The sequence below is a fragment of the Diabrotica undecimpunctata genome, chromosome 7 (assembly GCF_040954645.1).
Source record: "Diabrotica undecimpunctata isolate CICGRU chromosome 7, icDiaUnde3, whole genome shotgun sequence".
In the NCBI taxonomy this organism is placed as follows: domain Eukaryota; kingdom Metazoa; phylum Arthropoda; class Insecta; order Coleoptera; family Chrysomelidae; genus Diabrotica; species Diabrotica undecimpunctata.
In genome coordinates, this window is record NC_092809.1 from 93,650,474 (window position 1) to 93,667,256 (window position 16,783).

General features: G+C 32.5%; 1 protein-coding gene across 1 annotated transcript in view; it reads right to left on the bottom strand.

The window, feature by feature from the left end:
* The window catches only part of neur (E3 ubiquitin-protein ligase neur), a 301,968-nt gene extending 293,966 nt beyond the window's left edge, over positions 1-8,002 (bottom strand). Inside the window, exon 1 of the mRNA XM_072537770.1 lies at positions 7,733-8,002. Coding sequence (XP_072393871.1) covers positions 7,733-7,760 — 28 coding nt within the window. The 5' untranslated portion in view covers positions 7,761-8,002. The remainder of the gene's footprint in view (positions 1-7,732) is intronic.
* Positions 8,003-16,783: the final 8,781 nt, after the last annotated feature.

Genomic DNA, 16,783 nt, shown 5'->3' on the forward strand with positions numbered 1-16,783 from the left:
TCTGCATGTAGAAAATAATTTTTCTCACACTCATGAAAATAATTTATTCTCTCCCACTCGAAGCAATCAGAGTGCTTCAAATTCACATGATGGTAATCAAAGTCACGCCAATAGGCAACAATCACGCTTAAATGCTCCACAAACCTCTCAATCGTCCGCAAGTATACAGGGTGATTCACAAACTCGCCATAGTGCACCACATATCTCTCAAAGTCATTTTCATGCTCCTCAAAGGAGTAATAATGCCCAAGTTACTCAAAGAATTAATTCTCCACATTCATATAATGAATCACCAAACACTTCTACTCACTTAAGCACTCAGACAAATGAATATTGTCTACTCTCAGACACACAAAGTCAAAATTCATCTTGCATCTCTTCTCTCTCCACTTTCAATCCAAAAAACGAAGTTTTGCTAGCCACAGCGCTGGTAACAATTTACTCTGAAAGTGGACAACCTGTACACGCAAGATGTCTTCTCGATAATGGATCTCAATCGAGTTTTGCAACAAAAGATTTAGTAAATAAACTAAATTACTCTACCACTAATAAAAGATTACAAATTCCACAATCTCTCAAAATTGTTCCATCTCAAATGAAATGGTAAACATTGAATTTTTCCCATATAAAAACAATGATATGAAATTTGAAGTATCATGTGCAGTTTTGGATAATATTACGTGTAAAATACCTCAGGTACCTCTAGATCGTAGCAAAATAAAAATACCAGATGGCATAAAGCTCAGTGATCCCTCTTACTCCTCCCCAGGGAGAATCGATCTCTTATTAGGTGCAGAAATTTACAGTGATCTATTAAAGGATGGTTTAATTCATATTGGAGCAGGTCTTCCAGTGCTTCAAAACACTCATTTAGGATATGTCATGTTCGGTAACCTATCTCCACAAGTTTCATCTAAGAAAAAGATGCACTCTCACTCAAACTGTAACTATTCACACTCGAATCATATTTCTTTATTTGTTCAATCTCACACTGAAGAAGAAAATATAAATAATCTTCTCCAAAGGTTTTGGGACATTGAAGAAGTTCCCGAAATAAAGCATTTAAGTCCTGATGACGAAAAGACTGAGAAAATATTTAAAGCCACAAAACAAATCCTACCGAATGGACAGTTCCAAGCAGATTTACCCCTATGCACGCCTAATGAAAATAATAAATTGGGCGACTCTTTCCAAATGGCGCGAAGGCGATTTCTAAATTTGGAGAACAAATTCTCAAAAAATGATTCTCTTTACAAACAATATAAATCTTTTATAGACGAGTATGTTGAATTAGGACATGCAAAATATGTTCCGTTGTCTCTGCAGAATGTACACTCAGAAAACAAATATTTCTTGCCTCACCACAGTGTAGAAAAAGACACTTCTCTCACAACTCGTTTGCGCGTAGTTTTTGACGCATCCATGAAAACCACTTCTGGTTTTAGCCTTAATGATATTATGTTAAAGGGTTAGACTCTTCAAGTATGTATTCACATCTGATATATTATAAAAAAGATGTTTAGACAAATCAGAATAAACCCCAACCAAACTTTCTTATTAAATATTTTGTGGCGCAACCCTCCCTCGGAGCCGTTAAAATGTATACAATTGGAAACGGTTACCTATGGAACGAAACCAGCTACCTTCCTTAGCACACGATGTTTAATTGAACTCGCAAACATGCATAAGGAAGAATATCCTCTCGCTCATGATATCCTCATTAATTTTTGCTATATTGATGACATACTATATGGTACAAATAGTATTGAAACACTCACACTTGCGCATGAGCAAATCACTGCACTGCTACAAAAGGCAGGCATATCTCTTCACAAATGGTGTTCAAATTCACCACAATTTTTAGAAAATATTTCACAATTTTCAACTGACTCTACGTATGTTATATCTTCAGAAAATCATTCCAATAAAATATTAGGTCTTTGTTGGGACCCTAAATTAGATAGTTTCTCTATTTCAGTGCCAGAAATCGAAATAAAAGATTCCTACACTAAGAGACAAGTGCTCTCGATAATCGCAAGTTTTTTCGACCCCAAGGGATTAATTAATCCTGTAATAGTAACTGCAAAAATAATAATGCAAAAAATTTGGCTTTCAAAAATTCAGTGGAATGAAAGTTTAGACTCTACACTCTTAAATGAATGGTTAAATTTTCTCAAACATATTTCAGCACTAAAACATTTAAAAATGCACAGACCTTTTTTTATTGAAAATTATGTATGTAGTATAAAAATCCACGCATTTTCCGACGCTAGTGAAAAGGCATACGCCAGCTGCATATATATTAGAGTTACTTATAGCTCAAGGAATGTCTCTTCCACACTCATCACCTCTAAAAGTAGGGTAGCTCCAATAAAAACATTAACTTTACCTAAGTTAGAACTTATGGGTGCTGTTTTATGCAGCAAACTCACTAAAAGAATAGTTGAAATTCTAAATAATAAATTAACTCAAATAGACTCAATAAACTGCTGGATGGACTCAGAAATCGTACTTGCTTGGTTAGGCTCACATAGCTCGAGATGGTCACAGTTTGTTGCAAATAGAGTTTCTGAAATACAAGGAAACCCACAATTTAAGTGGCGATATATAAAGTCAAAACAAAACCCCGCAGATATTGCGTCAAGAGGCATGTCTGCTCCTGAACTTCTAAACTCAAAATTTTGGTTTCAAGGTCCCTCATTTCTACTTAATTATGACTTAGAGTTAACTTCTTATGATTCAAAACCAAATGTAAGTAAAATACCCGAGGAAAAGAAAATAGTTCATCTAGCACAAGAAAGCCCAATAAGTTTCATTGAAAATTTATCTCTCAAATTTTCAAACTTCTCAAAACTCCAACGCAGTATCGCACTTATTCTCAGGTACATTCACAATTTCAAGTTTTCAAATGAAAAATATGTTGGACCCTTCTCTGTTTCAGAATTAAAAAATGCTGAAAATTTAATAATAAAACTTTTGCAAAAGGCACACTTTTTTCGGGAATTTTCTTGTCTTGAAAATAAGGAGATAATTTCAAATAGAACAATTTTAAAACTCAACCCATTCATAGATAATCAGCAAATGATTCGTGTAGGTGGTCGTCTAAGGTACTCAGACGTCCCATATGAACAGAAGTACCCATTACTTCTACCCTCTCATAATCACATAGTAAAATTAATGCTGCATAGAGAACATATAAGATTATGTCATGCAGGCCCTCAAAATACTCTTTCCAATTTTCGTTTAAGATATTGATGTCTAAATGGTCTCAAAGAAACTAAAAGAATAATTAATAAATGTCACGATTGTTTTAAATTTAAAGCAAAGACAGCCACACAGTTAATGGCTGATTTACCACGGGAACGTTCATGTTTCTCCCCTCCATTTACCAATGTTGGTCTAGACTTTGGTGGTCCATTTCTTATAAAAAGCTCCAATTTAAGAAAGGCTCCAAAAATAAAATCCTACATAGCGTTGTTCGTATGTATGGTTACTCGTGCAGTGCACATCGAATTAGTCACAGATCTCTCTACCGAAAGTTTCTTACTTGCTTTAAAAAGATTCATCAGTAGGAGAGGCTGTCCACAAATTATCTACTCAGATAACGCCACTAATTTCCTAGGAGCTAGAAATCAGTTGAGGGAAGTTGCACTATTTCTTAAACAAAAGGAAACCTCTGAGTCCATATTCAATTTTCTCTCCTCTTCTGAAATCCAATGGAAATTTATTGTAGCCCATTCTCCGCATCATGGTGGAATTTGGGAGGCAGCCATAAAAAGTGCCAAATATCACATTTTAAGGCTTTTAGGCAATACCACTTTAACTTTTGAAGCCTTTAGCACAGTTCTCGCACAAATAGAAGCAGTACTAAACTCACGCCCTCTTTGTGCTATGTCAAATGATCCAAATGACTTTAACACATTGTCTCCAGGACATTTCCTAATAGGAAAACCAATTACGTCATTTCCTGAAGAGATAGTGACGGAAATACCTGACAATAAATTAACAATTTGGCAAAACTACATGAAGATTCAGCAATCATTTGCCAAACGCTGGAAAATTGATTACCTTAATCAACTTCAGAATCGCCCCAAGTGGTTAACACCACAGAAGAATCTTGAAGTTAACGACTTAGTTCTATTAAAGGAAGATAAAGTTCCACCCCTACACTGGCCATTGGCAAGAATTGTTGAATTGTTTACTGGTAAGGACGATAAGGTCCGTAGTGTTAAAATAAAGACTAGAGATGGGTATTTTAACAGACCCATTACAAAACTCTGTCCTCTTCCTGAGACAAAGTAGAAAATTAAAATTTTAAATTTTGTTACATTTATATGTATTACTCTAGTTTAGGAATAGTTATTTCTTAAATTACATTTAAGTTAAGTTTGCTTACTTTCTCAAATCACTCTTTCTTTCGTTTTGAAGTAAATACTTCAACGCGGGCAGTCTATGTTCCAGAAATGAACATATCATTTTAAAATATAAAATAAAAATATAGTTCTTTACACTTTTCTTAGTGTAGAATAAGTAAAATAGTCACTTTATGAAGTTTGCTCCGACTTAATGGCGCCACAGCCTCTTAAATAGTTTTCACACCTAAATACAAGAGGGGTAATCTACACTTTTACGCACCAAGTATTATTTTATTAGTTCGTTCTCACACGCCCTTGAGGCAACACTCTCAATTCATGTATAAAATATTTCTCTACGCCGAAATCGGGCATTTTTTCTCATAAATACGGTTTTCTCTTTTACGTGTGATAAAGAAAGAATTATTTGATATTGTACTGTCAGCTACGGTCGTTTTGAACCTCTTTACTCTAAAAATAGTTAATTATAAGTCGATAAACTAAAGGTGATTTTATTTCTCTGGAGTTATATTTGCTCGTATTAACAATCCTTATCCTTCAACGGTCACTGAAGAACTAAACCTATGGAGATACATCCACTCACAAGTCCTTTGAAGTAAGGCTTGGAATCAAAAGATTTCCAACCCCCTCATATAGGGAGCCAGTTACAAGGCTCCCACTCAGGCCTCTTTCAACAAATTATAGCACTCAGTCCGAGTTTTTTTTTTAATTTAACGAGAAATTTCACATTAATCCGTTGCTCATGTTTTTCGTCACACATTGTAATCGGCACGAGAAAAAAACACGTTCTTTACTAACCTCTACCGAAAAAATACTACTGCAGCGACAAAAACGTGTTTTCCTACTGAAAGAGTTGACACTTTGAGCTATCCAATACTGCATTTGTTTCCCACTCTTCCCCTCTAGGACGCTTTCTGCGCGCGCAGTCTCGTTATGTAATAGCCAGACATCGTATACAACAAAATCAAATTCCTATCTGACTTCAACACAAATTGTTTCTACAACAAAGTACAGGGCTGGGTTTTACCGGCAGCACAGTTTGGAAAATTCAGGATAGGGCAGGAAGGATTGGATCATAATGGAGACTTACCCAAAATACCCAAAAACCCACGTAAACGGACCAAGAAGGAAACCAACCGGGAGTTTACCTACGATGAGATTATGAGGAGCCAATTGAGAAGATTTGTTTACATGGATTTTTTCTTAAAGAGAATATCTCCCACAAGTAAAGCTATCCTGGACGCCGTTAGTTTACACAAACATTTGTCTAAACTTTTCCAAAAGTACTCTCTACTGACTATAACGAGAGATAGTCTTTGTTTATGAAAAAAAAAAGGAAAGAAGGCAGTAATGATGGAGCATATCGATAGCAAGGACCTACAGTAAATAAGTAAGGCAAATTAAAACAAATATGATAATCTAAAACATGTTTAAGACCTTTTGTTTATTTTTGTAATATACACAGAGAGTTATATTTAGGAATGTTATAAATCAAGTGTATTGAATATATTGAGTAACTGCTTAATGACAAAAGAACAGAAATTCAAATGGAAAATACAATGACTAGGCCAAATATAACCTTTGATGAAATGGGAAGAGCTACAAAACTATTATTTTCTTTATTAACTGATATTTTTATTACAAATGTTCTAAACCGAAAAAGATAATCCAAAAACTAAACAAACAAAACTTTGTTCAACATTTTTAATGAGTCATCTTCACACTTTTCTGTTATCTGATTTTTAAGTTTTCCAGATTTTAAAAGATTGTGAATTGCTGTTGACTAAATGAAACTTGCTGTTAACATATATTGCATATGTTTAAATCATAATACCGTTGGAGGTAGAATTTCAGTGTTCATTCTTATATGTTTAAGATATTTAATTGTTTATCTGGTTGTGTAGGTAATGATAAACCATCATTACTAATGCCCGTTTTTTAATTTATCATGGTTAAGCTAATTTATGACGGGACCAAGTATCTCAATACGAAATGATGTCTTCAAAAAATAGTAAGTAAGTACTCATAAATTTCTTTGATGTATACCTAGATCTCTCTACCAAAATTTTTAAATCAGTTCTGTCTGTAGCTGGAAACAAAACTTGTCTACCACTATCTCAGAAAAACTGCACAGACTGTCTATTTACATCTAAATAGACAATCTGGTGACTGTCTATATATATATATATATATATATATATATATATATATATATATATATATATATATATCTAAATAGACAGTCTGTGCAGTTAGTATGCAAGTAAGAGGCACACTACTTCCTTAAAAACTGATTTATTACACTGTTTTTCTGGGAAACTATGTGAATACTGGATAATTTTTTCTGTGTTGAAACCATCTTTAAGACAGGGGGTAGGGTACTTATTTGTGTTTTTTATTTTTTGTATTCAATAGTATAACTCTTCAAGAGTATCCAGTTAAAATTTCGGAGTGATTGGAACAAGATTTATGGAGTTATAGGCATTTAGGAGTGAGTGAGTTGAGTGAGTGAGGTGAGTGAGTGATTACAGTTTCCATCTAGAACCCATTCAGACATCATCTGAGGGTCAGCAGCAACCCCTAGTTATTCATCACAACATAATTTTAAATAAAATGTAAGATACATTAAATTTTATACCATCTAAAAGGTTTTTACCCAGGTATTTAGTGGCTTAACACATGTGCACTGCGTAACAAAACACTGATGATGAGCTTTTTAGTCCAAAAACATTCTGTGATGTAACCTGAAAGGGATTTTAAATTATATACCTTTTATAAATAATTTTAAACAAACTTTTATATTAAACAATTAAAAAAAATTAATTAATCATTCCTCTTAATTAATCTGTCTACTAACTTCATTGGTTCATTGACAATGTCAGTAAGGCAAGTGTTGCTACAGGTCCATCTAGCTAAAATAGCATATTTATAACTTTAATTCCAACAATTTTCCCTCACCCCTGTCAATTTAAAAATTTAAATGAAAATGTATACATTAGAGATTGGATTATTTTGGTAAAACTTGCTATTAGCAGGTGCCTTAAAAATGTACATTTCAAAACAAGTATCAACACATAATTCATGAGCAAACACCATTCTAAAATATAAAAGGGAGATTTTGATAAAAAAGAAAAATTAATAGCATAGTTGGTAACACTAAAAGAAATATGATTATAGCATGTCTGTTAATATAACAACAGACTTGCTTTAGTTATATTTTGCATCTATTGTCAATTAAATTATTCCAATATGATTGTAAACACTACAAAATATAAATAAAGGGTTCATTTATAACCTCAAATTTGAACTGAAAACAATTCATTTAGCATGCATATCCCAGTAAAATCAAAATGACTTACTTGGTATACCGCTCGCAGTTTGACCCATTTTAATTTTTGTGAAAATTAACACTGATGTACACAAAAAAAGATGTTCAAATATTACTCAACACTGATTTTATTTTTAGCAGACATACTGATTACATTTAATGATTTTTAGTAAAAAGTACACAAAATAGACTAAAACATTCAACACCACAAACATAAAAGTTCACAAATGGAGATAATTGTTTAGAATTTTAAAAAACATTCATTTTCATTTTCTCAATTTTATCAAAATATTGTACTTATCATACTTGAAGTTAGCGTATAGTTAAATGTCAACATTACTACATCTGTCAGTGGTGCGCTGGTGAGGTAAAATTGATAGAAAAATAAAGAAACAAAATTGAATTAATAAAATAATAAACCGAAAATGTTGAATGAACAGCACTTATCGAGAAGCTAAAAAAATGTATGTCAGAAATAGAACTCTAAACGGTTTTATCTTTAATTGTTATTATAACTTTGACAATCAAGATAATTTACAATATATTATCAAAATTATGAAATAAATAAGAATGTATTTTATTTGGATATAATATAAGTAAATGAGTACAAAAAAAGAAAAAAATAGTAAAATTTCAGGTTTTATAAAATGGGCATGCTGAAATTATTCATCAATATTAACTCTTAAAATGCTGAGGTGGATGTCGACTCCTGCTATTCCAGACACATTAATCAGCTGTAATGTGTATAAAGGTTTGCCGGTTTTCAGGCGTAACTAGTTTGACAATATATAATTTATTTTTTTTTGAATACATTCTGAACATACAATGATCAATAAGTATTTAAATGATTTTTTTGTAATAAATATCATTTTTAACTAATAACGTATTTTGATTCCCGGAATCATTTGTGGACTAACTAAATACCATGTAAAAAGGGACTTTGTGCAACACAATTACTATTCCAATGGTTTTAGTATTATGGATAATGTTTATAAAATTATTGCATGGGTTTGGAGCTGTGTAGGCTTTACTACAAGTACCATATTGTTAGCTACAGCAAATTCCGCTAATCGTGAACCATTGTCATCAGTGCCGGTTTAACCAGTGGCGGATCCAGAATTTTTGTTAGGGGGGTCATGGGTCTTAAGGGTGATTTTGATACAGGATTTAGATTTTGATATAGGATTTAGATTTTTGCACCTTTACGATTGATATGATTTGTGCCTCATGTAAGGGAACCATTTTCTCAATAATTATTTTAAGCGATATATTAATTAAACCAATGGGAAGTTATTAAAACCCAAATACCCTACGGGTGCAAAGAAGAGTACAACATTAAGTGGTCTTAAACTTAAACAAAAAAAATAATTTAAACCAACATACTCTATGACAGTAAAATCAAGTGTACAAGACTATTAAACCAAAGGAAAGTTATTAAAATATAAATACTGAAAAATCAAGAACTGTCAATTTAAGCTAGGTATTTTAAAGACAACTAATTTAAACCCGCCTATCCCATAGCTACAAAATCAAGAACAAACCAAGGATAAATAAGTACAAACCAAAGTTAAGTAATTTAAATGCAATAACTCAATGTACGTGTAAACATTAATTAATGTATTTAACATTCCTAATAAAATCTATCTTATCATTATATCCGATATCAATTTGTAAAAATATTCATTTATTCCTTATTGCTATATGGAGTGGAAACATGGACTCTCGGAATTACAAGTATGAGGCGTAAAGAAGCCTTTGAAATGCTGAATGCTGAAGATTTTGTGAACAGAGCACGTGACCAATAACGAGGTGCTGAGAAGAATGAGGACTGAGAGAGAACTCCTTAACTACAGAAAAACGAGTTATCAATGACATATTTACAGAGAAGAAAAATATAACTTTCTATGACTCATAACGGAAGGGAAAGTAGAAGGAAAAAGAGGTCCAGGAAGAAAAAAAATGCTCCTGGCTGAAGAATGCAAGAGACTGGAAGGCATGGACACACATTCGATATTATGAACAGCTCAAGATAGAGATCAATTTGCTGTAGTTATATCCACCCTTCCGTAATGAAGAAGAAACCTTAAGAATAAGTGTAAACAGCATTATATTTAAATTAATTTATTCAACAAAAAATATAATATAATTAAGGAATATTTATTTCTATAATTAGGCATATTAGGCTATAAGTGAGTGAAATATTGTTTTACTCGGTATTGACATTTTTCTCACGAATTGTCAGCAACAGCGGGCAACGAGTGGTAAATAAAAGTTCAGTGATTAAAAATACTATAAAAATAAGATAAGTAAATATTATATAGTTTTATAAAAGGAAATACAGTTAAGATTTAATTTCACGTATAGGGCGTCTGTGTATCCGCTTATACGTATTTCACCCTAAAAGTGATCTTCGGAGCGGCTATTCACAAACGCTTTGAACGTGAAAACAATCTTTCCTGTTATAGTAGAAGCAACACTAAAATAGCTTCGATCTGGACGCAATAGCGACATCTGATAAATAAATCCGTAAACTAATTTTCGAAACCAAATTCAGATTTCTGCTTTAGAAGGCACAGATTAAAGCAGAAATCTGAATTTGGTTTCGAATATTAGTTTACGAATTTATTTAACAGAGGTCACTATTGCGTCCAGATAGAAGCCATTTTAGTGTTGCTTCTACTATGACAGGAAATATTGTTTTCGCGTTCAGAGGGTTTGTGAATAGCCGCTCCGAAGATCCCTTTTAGGGTGAAATACGTATAAGCGGTTACACAGACGCACTATACGTTTAATCAAATGTTAACTGTCTTTCCTTTTATTTCGATATACTCTTTATGGGTACGAGAAACCAATTCGCTAAGGATTTTTGCTTAGTTGAGGAGATATGTTGTGGAATGCAATTTTAGATTCCCCATGTCTCTAAGTACATCTTTATCAACGTCTGTTTTACCTTGCAATTCTTAGAAGGCACAGATTAAAGCAGAAATCTGAATTTGGTTTCGAAAATTAGTTTACGGATAAATTTTATAAAAATGTATTCTTTTCGCCTATCCGATTTAGCAAATCGCTCTATGATTGCATCAATATCTAGAGATATTCAGGATGCACATTGATGAGTGCTAAATCAGTTAACCTTTCCGCAAAAGTTCTATTTCTAAGCCAGGTCTTTAGACGCTTAAGCGTGGAACGCTCTGCTGTTGCTGCACTGACTGGCAGTGTAATTAATATTTGCAAAAATATTCTGATATACATTCTGGATACATATGAATATCGCAGTTTTCTAATACTTCTAAAATACAATCAGGAAGTTTTCCATTATTTTGCACGACTCTTTTTCACTTTTGAATCCACAGAGAAAACTCTTGTTCTACTGTGGAATATGCAGTAAGTAGTTGGTCCAATAATATCCTAGAAGGTGTCAACAATTTTTTTAATGCAACTTTATCTTCTGATGTGTTATCAGTTTTAGGTAAAACAACTCGAAGATTAAATAGATTCATAACTTTCGGTGAAAGTCGTTCTTCTAAATCAGTTAAGACATTGTCTAAAAGGGGTATATAATATGAACTTCGAAAATATTCTACGCAAGAGTTAGCAGATTGGTTTTGACGACAGGTTTGACGAGAAACTATACGAGGCATCTTCAACTCAATGTCTAGTTGTTCAGCTATTTGTTTATTTTATAGTAAAGTTTGCTAAAAACAGATTTAGCATTTGATCTTTTATTTTGAAGAATGCATTTAGTGTTCTCTATGACCTCAGTAACCTACTTAAAATCTAATTTTGGTGACTGAAGAAGACGACTAAGTGATCCAGTTGTACCTAAAACATCACTAAGACAGACTACTGTTTCACAGTTTCACAAATACCTTGGACAGCAGCCACCAGTTCCTTTATTTGTATTCACTAACGTGCTAATGCAACAACAATATTCACTTTGATATTTATTATAGATAAATTATAAAATGTAGCACACAGTCTCAACAATTATAATACATATTCAAATTAGAAACAACCAATTCGTAGACAAAACTGAATATAAGAAATACTTAAAAATGTGCTGATTTCGTGCGAAAAGTCATGTCATGTACATTGAATGGGCAATAATGTGTGGGCGGTAATTCTATCTCATCGATAATCGAACGATTATCTGGCACTCAAATGACAAATTCACAAAATTTGAAAATCGCGTAACTCTGAATTCGTGGAAGTCTTCGTCGAGGTATTACTGTATTTAGAATTGTTAATTTTTTTAAAGGGCTATTTAAAAAGGCTTCCGTATAATTCTACACTTACCCCTAGAATAAATGAGTTTGAATTTCAACTCTTGACTTCCTGCTTGATCCTATAGGGTTGATGGGTTTTAAATTATTTTTTTTTTAGGATTATTTGATTAATATTTAATTTTGTTTTAGGGGTGGTCATGACCCCCGTGACCCCCCCCCCTTGGATCCGCCACTGGGTTTAACACAGTCTGCCTCCCGGTGCTGATACCGATACCGAGCCCAGGCTCACAAATATTTCTTAACTTTATTTTTAATCCAACAAAACATATTTTGAATACAGGATTATTAAAATAAGGAAAAAAATTACTAATATATATATATATATATATATATATATATATATATATATATATATATAGATATATAGCTATATAGAATAAATAGTACCTACGGTTGAGAGCGCATCCCCTGTCCTTTTTTTATTTTTCTTAAAAGTTCTTTAAAGTACTAAAGACAATCAAAAGTCAAGTCCAAAGGCTGAAGATGATCTGAGGTGTGTGGTGGAAGTGACACCATATGATTGTTATTTTCTTTGCAAAAATTATATACATCAATAGAAATATTGCTGGAGTGGTTATACGGCACTAAAAGGATCAGTTGCTGTGAGCTTTACAAGTCTTACAAAATAGTTCAGAAACTCACTAGCTCAGAAAAGCACCAAGTCCACTTTTTTTAAGTGTAAGACATTATTTTCCGACGATAGATCAACAGGGGGAATATAATTTCTTGCAGCACTCATGTAGAAAACAGCTGTGATAGTCCATCCACGTTCGGCAGATATAGCAGATCCTACCCTTTTAGTTCCTTTAGGTCCCTAAACCTTTGGACATTTTTTTGGACTGTTCCTATGCTAATTTACAGAAATGCTGTGATATAGAGTGAGTAGACTGTAAAGTGGTTTTGTGCTTGAATTGTTTAAAACCATATCAATTGCCTGAACTATTACTTTTATTATTATATGTTTATTTGTTTATTACAATATTATGCAGTATTTTTGTTTTATTAAAGTCGAATACCTATTATTGATACACTTTTTATCATACTCTCGTACACCCTGTGTACCAGAGAAACTAGCATGAAAATTATTCCTTGATTGAACTCTGGTACAACGGTTGACCAGCATTGAAAATATATTCAAAATTGAGTAACTGATCTACAAACTATAGTATTCCAAACTATTATCTGAAAAAACTTAGAAAAAAGTTCATTGTAATAAACTTGCGGCTTAAAGGACTAAACGGGATGGCGTGTGCAAACCTGTTAATCTTTTTTAAAGTCGATTCGAAAATATTGAAAGCTCCTCCCATTTCCCTTATTTTTTTGCCGTCATTTCTGATTACATACAGAGCATTTTGTAAATCGCCATTGGCTTATGCAAGAATCGTAGATTTTTGGCGTCAATCGTTCACGAGATCGGCCGAAAGGTGTAGATCTGGTTCAGTTCGTAAAATCTTCCACGGAATTTAAAATACAATGTAGCGCACGACTTTACTAATTAAGTTCAATACTGTGACCATGTCTTCAATACTTTTCTACCTCGTTATTTCGATAATACTGTATAATATATTATATACCTTCTCAAAATGGACTAGTTTTCACACTACGTTCCCTTCATCTTTAATCGTCAGATTTTCGTAGATTGCATTTTCTTTGTCAATATTGGTTCTATAAACTTTTATCAGGTATAAATCTGTAAAGTTCAATACAATGATACACCTTTTATACGATAAATTCAATATATTTTATACACAAGTTGGTTTGGATATAAATTACAATCATTAGACATAAATTGGTATTCATTTTGTAGATAAAAAACTCGGTGTATGCATAATATTTTTTTGAACGGTTATTAAATGACAAAAAGTATGCGGAAAAAAACTAGTATACAACAGATAATACTTTCTTAAAAATTAAATATACTTTACAATCTTTTATTAAAAGAGTTATTCTTACACTCACTAAAGGACCATTTACAAAAGTTAGTAATTCTTGCAGTTTTTAGAAATGAATCTTAGACAGAATACTACAGCTATTATAACAGAATGGCCAGTGTTTACAAAAATAAATAAATAATAAGTAAAATGCTTTAATTATGTGAGTGTGTGGAGATATAAGAACTTATGAGAATTTGATGTAAATTTGTACAATAGGATTTTACTAAAGAATACTATATTTACAAAACGAGTAGTTAGGTTATTAAAAAATTGCAATTGCATTAAAAGCAAAATGGAAAGTTGATGTACTTTTGTCATCCTCAGTATCACTACCAATAAAATATGTTGTCTATGAGGATGTTAATTCTCAAACTTATGTTAATTGTAATAATTTAAAACTATAAAACTATACAACTATAATAGGGGAGCCTGGGTAAAATAAGATATGGGTAACAGTGAGACATTTGAAATATGTTCCGGCCTATAGGCGTCCCTATTGTGTTGTGATTGTTTGTTTTATCGCCATATGTCTATTTATAATATGTTTCGTAAAAAGCAGAGTCAGTTTGTATTTAGCAGTGGACGCGTGTGTTTGGTGGACGAAAACTAAATTAAAAAAGGTAATGAATTATTGCATAAAAGTGCAATAGAACAACAGAAACAGAAGAGTGTTAAGCGAAAGATAAAAAGATAGTTAAGAATGGTATTCTGATGCATTATCTGACCGATTTGAACCTAAATTAGATCCTACAGCAGTGTTTGAAGATGATTTGTCGAGAATTCCTGAGGTCGAGGATTATGTTCTGATAGAATTTAAGCCAGAAAATACAAAAGCAAAGTATGTTTACTATAGTGGAAAGCTACTTTCTTACGCAACACAAACCAATGAGGGGGAGGTAACTTTTGTGAGGAAAAGTCTAAAAGTTGGGTCGAAATTTTATTTTCCCGCAATTTCAGATATTGCCACAATTTCAATGAAGGACATTAAGAGCATATTACCAAGTTAACTACGGCTATGCCAAACGAAAAAATTCGTATTTCTCTTTCGAAATAAATTTAATTTGATGAATATGCTTTAACACTGCTCCCGTTCTCTCCTTACATGACACTTTTTTGTATTAAAAAATAACACAAAATCAGCTGTACGTCTTCAAATATTCGTCGTCAGCTATCCGTCATAAATACCTCTTAGAACCTTAAAAAACATGTAACAAATTTTTACGTAAAAACGATGATTTTTTCACAGGTAGAATGGGGTAATACCAAAATGGCATCAAGAGAATAAATCTACAGTCATAGTCAGCACAATTGATGACTCATTAAAAAAGAAATAATCGTAAACCACAATATTATGAAACAATTTTAATGAAACTAGGAAAGATAAATATCGTTAAGCAATCTATTTAAAGGACGAAAACCAGGATCAGTTTATAAATTTTTTTAAATTAATAATATAAAAAAAATTTACTGATGCCAATACCGAAAATGTGGTTTTGGTAGCAAACTATGTAAATGTACTTATACAGTGATTGTGACAATAATTGACAATTGACAATAAAGAAAATAGGGAAAATGTTAAAATCCTATTAATTAGACTTTAGACTTAGGCGTAGTAGAATAGCAACATTATCACCTAAAAATATTAATTTAAGTCCATACTTCAACGAATATAAGAAATAAAAACAAATAAAAAGAGCTAAGAATTCTATTATTTTTCTGAAGCTTTTTTCTTGTGGCATCTTGATGCAATTACTCATTTTTATGGTTAATAAGCCACAATATAAGTTTGTTGATAATAAAAATAAACTTATTTTAAACTTAAATTTTAGTTTATTCCCAACAAAAATAGTAAGAGATTTTATATTATATAGAAGACAAAATTGCGCCCATAAAGCCGCTTTGGAATATTTTGAAAATTAGAGAATCACTTTTAAAACTTAAAAATATATAAGACGACAGTGTAGACTATCGGGATATTTAAATCGCGCAGGTCAAGCAATTCTCTTCAAATTGTATCACTTATTTCCAGAACTGGAATTCAAACTTGAGTAAACTACAGGAAAACAAGCTGCTTGGACTAAAATTCTCTCTACAAGGATTACAAAGGCCCGGTATTGAATCAGATTGAAGTTAGTCTGATACGGAGCAGCATTATAATGACGTCAAAAGACCAATAGTCCATTTCCAATGCTCAACCACTACAAACTATGCTTGGGATTCTCCACGAGTGACTTATTATACCCACATTGACACCTGACAGCCGTCATATTAACAGCTGACAACTGCTATATTGAAAACTGACAGCCGCCAGGTTGGAATGGCCACGGGATCCCAATGGCCAATAGAAACGAGATAGCCATCTTGGAAGGGGCGTGGCTTATAGCTCACATGTGCCACACCCGGCGACAATTATCAAAAAATCATTTTTTTGTCTGTCCTGGAAAGTGTTTAACAATTTAACAATTGTTCTTAAATATTAACAACTATTTAAGTTCCGAAAAATCACAGTTTAAGGTATCTACCCTATAGTAGAAGCCACAATTAGAATACAGTGCAGGTAAGAAAGGCAATGTATTTCTTACGGGAGAACGACCGACCACGTTGCCGGTTTAACCCGAGCGGCGCATCAGGACAGTATTTAAGAATCATAGCACTGGAATATACGCGCACACAACAATTGCCTAGGGTCGTATAAAAGACTATCAATATCGTTTCAACTAAAGCATGATTCAATCAAACAATAACATGAAGAAAAATACTATAAAAAAAGTAAGATATATCAAAACTCATTAGCCGATAGCTTATCTATATTTATCAATTTTCAATAGCTTCCATTGTAAACACATTCTTTGAGGATTAAAC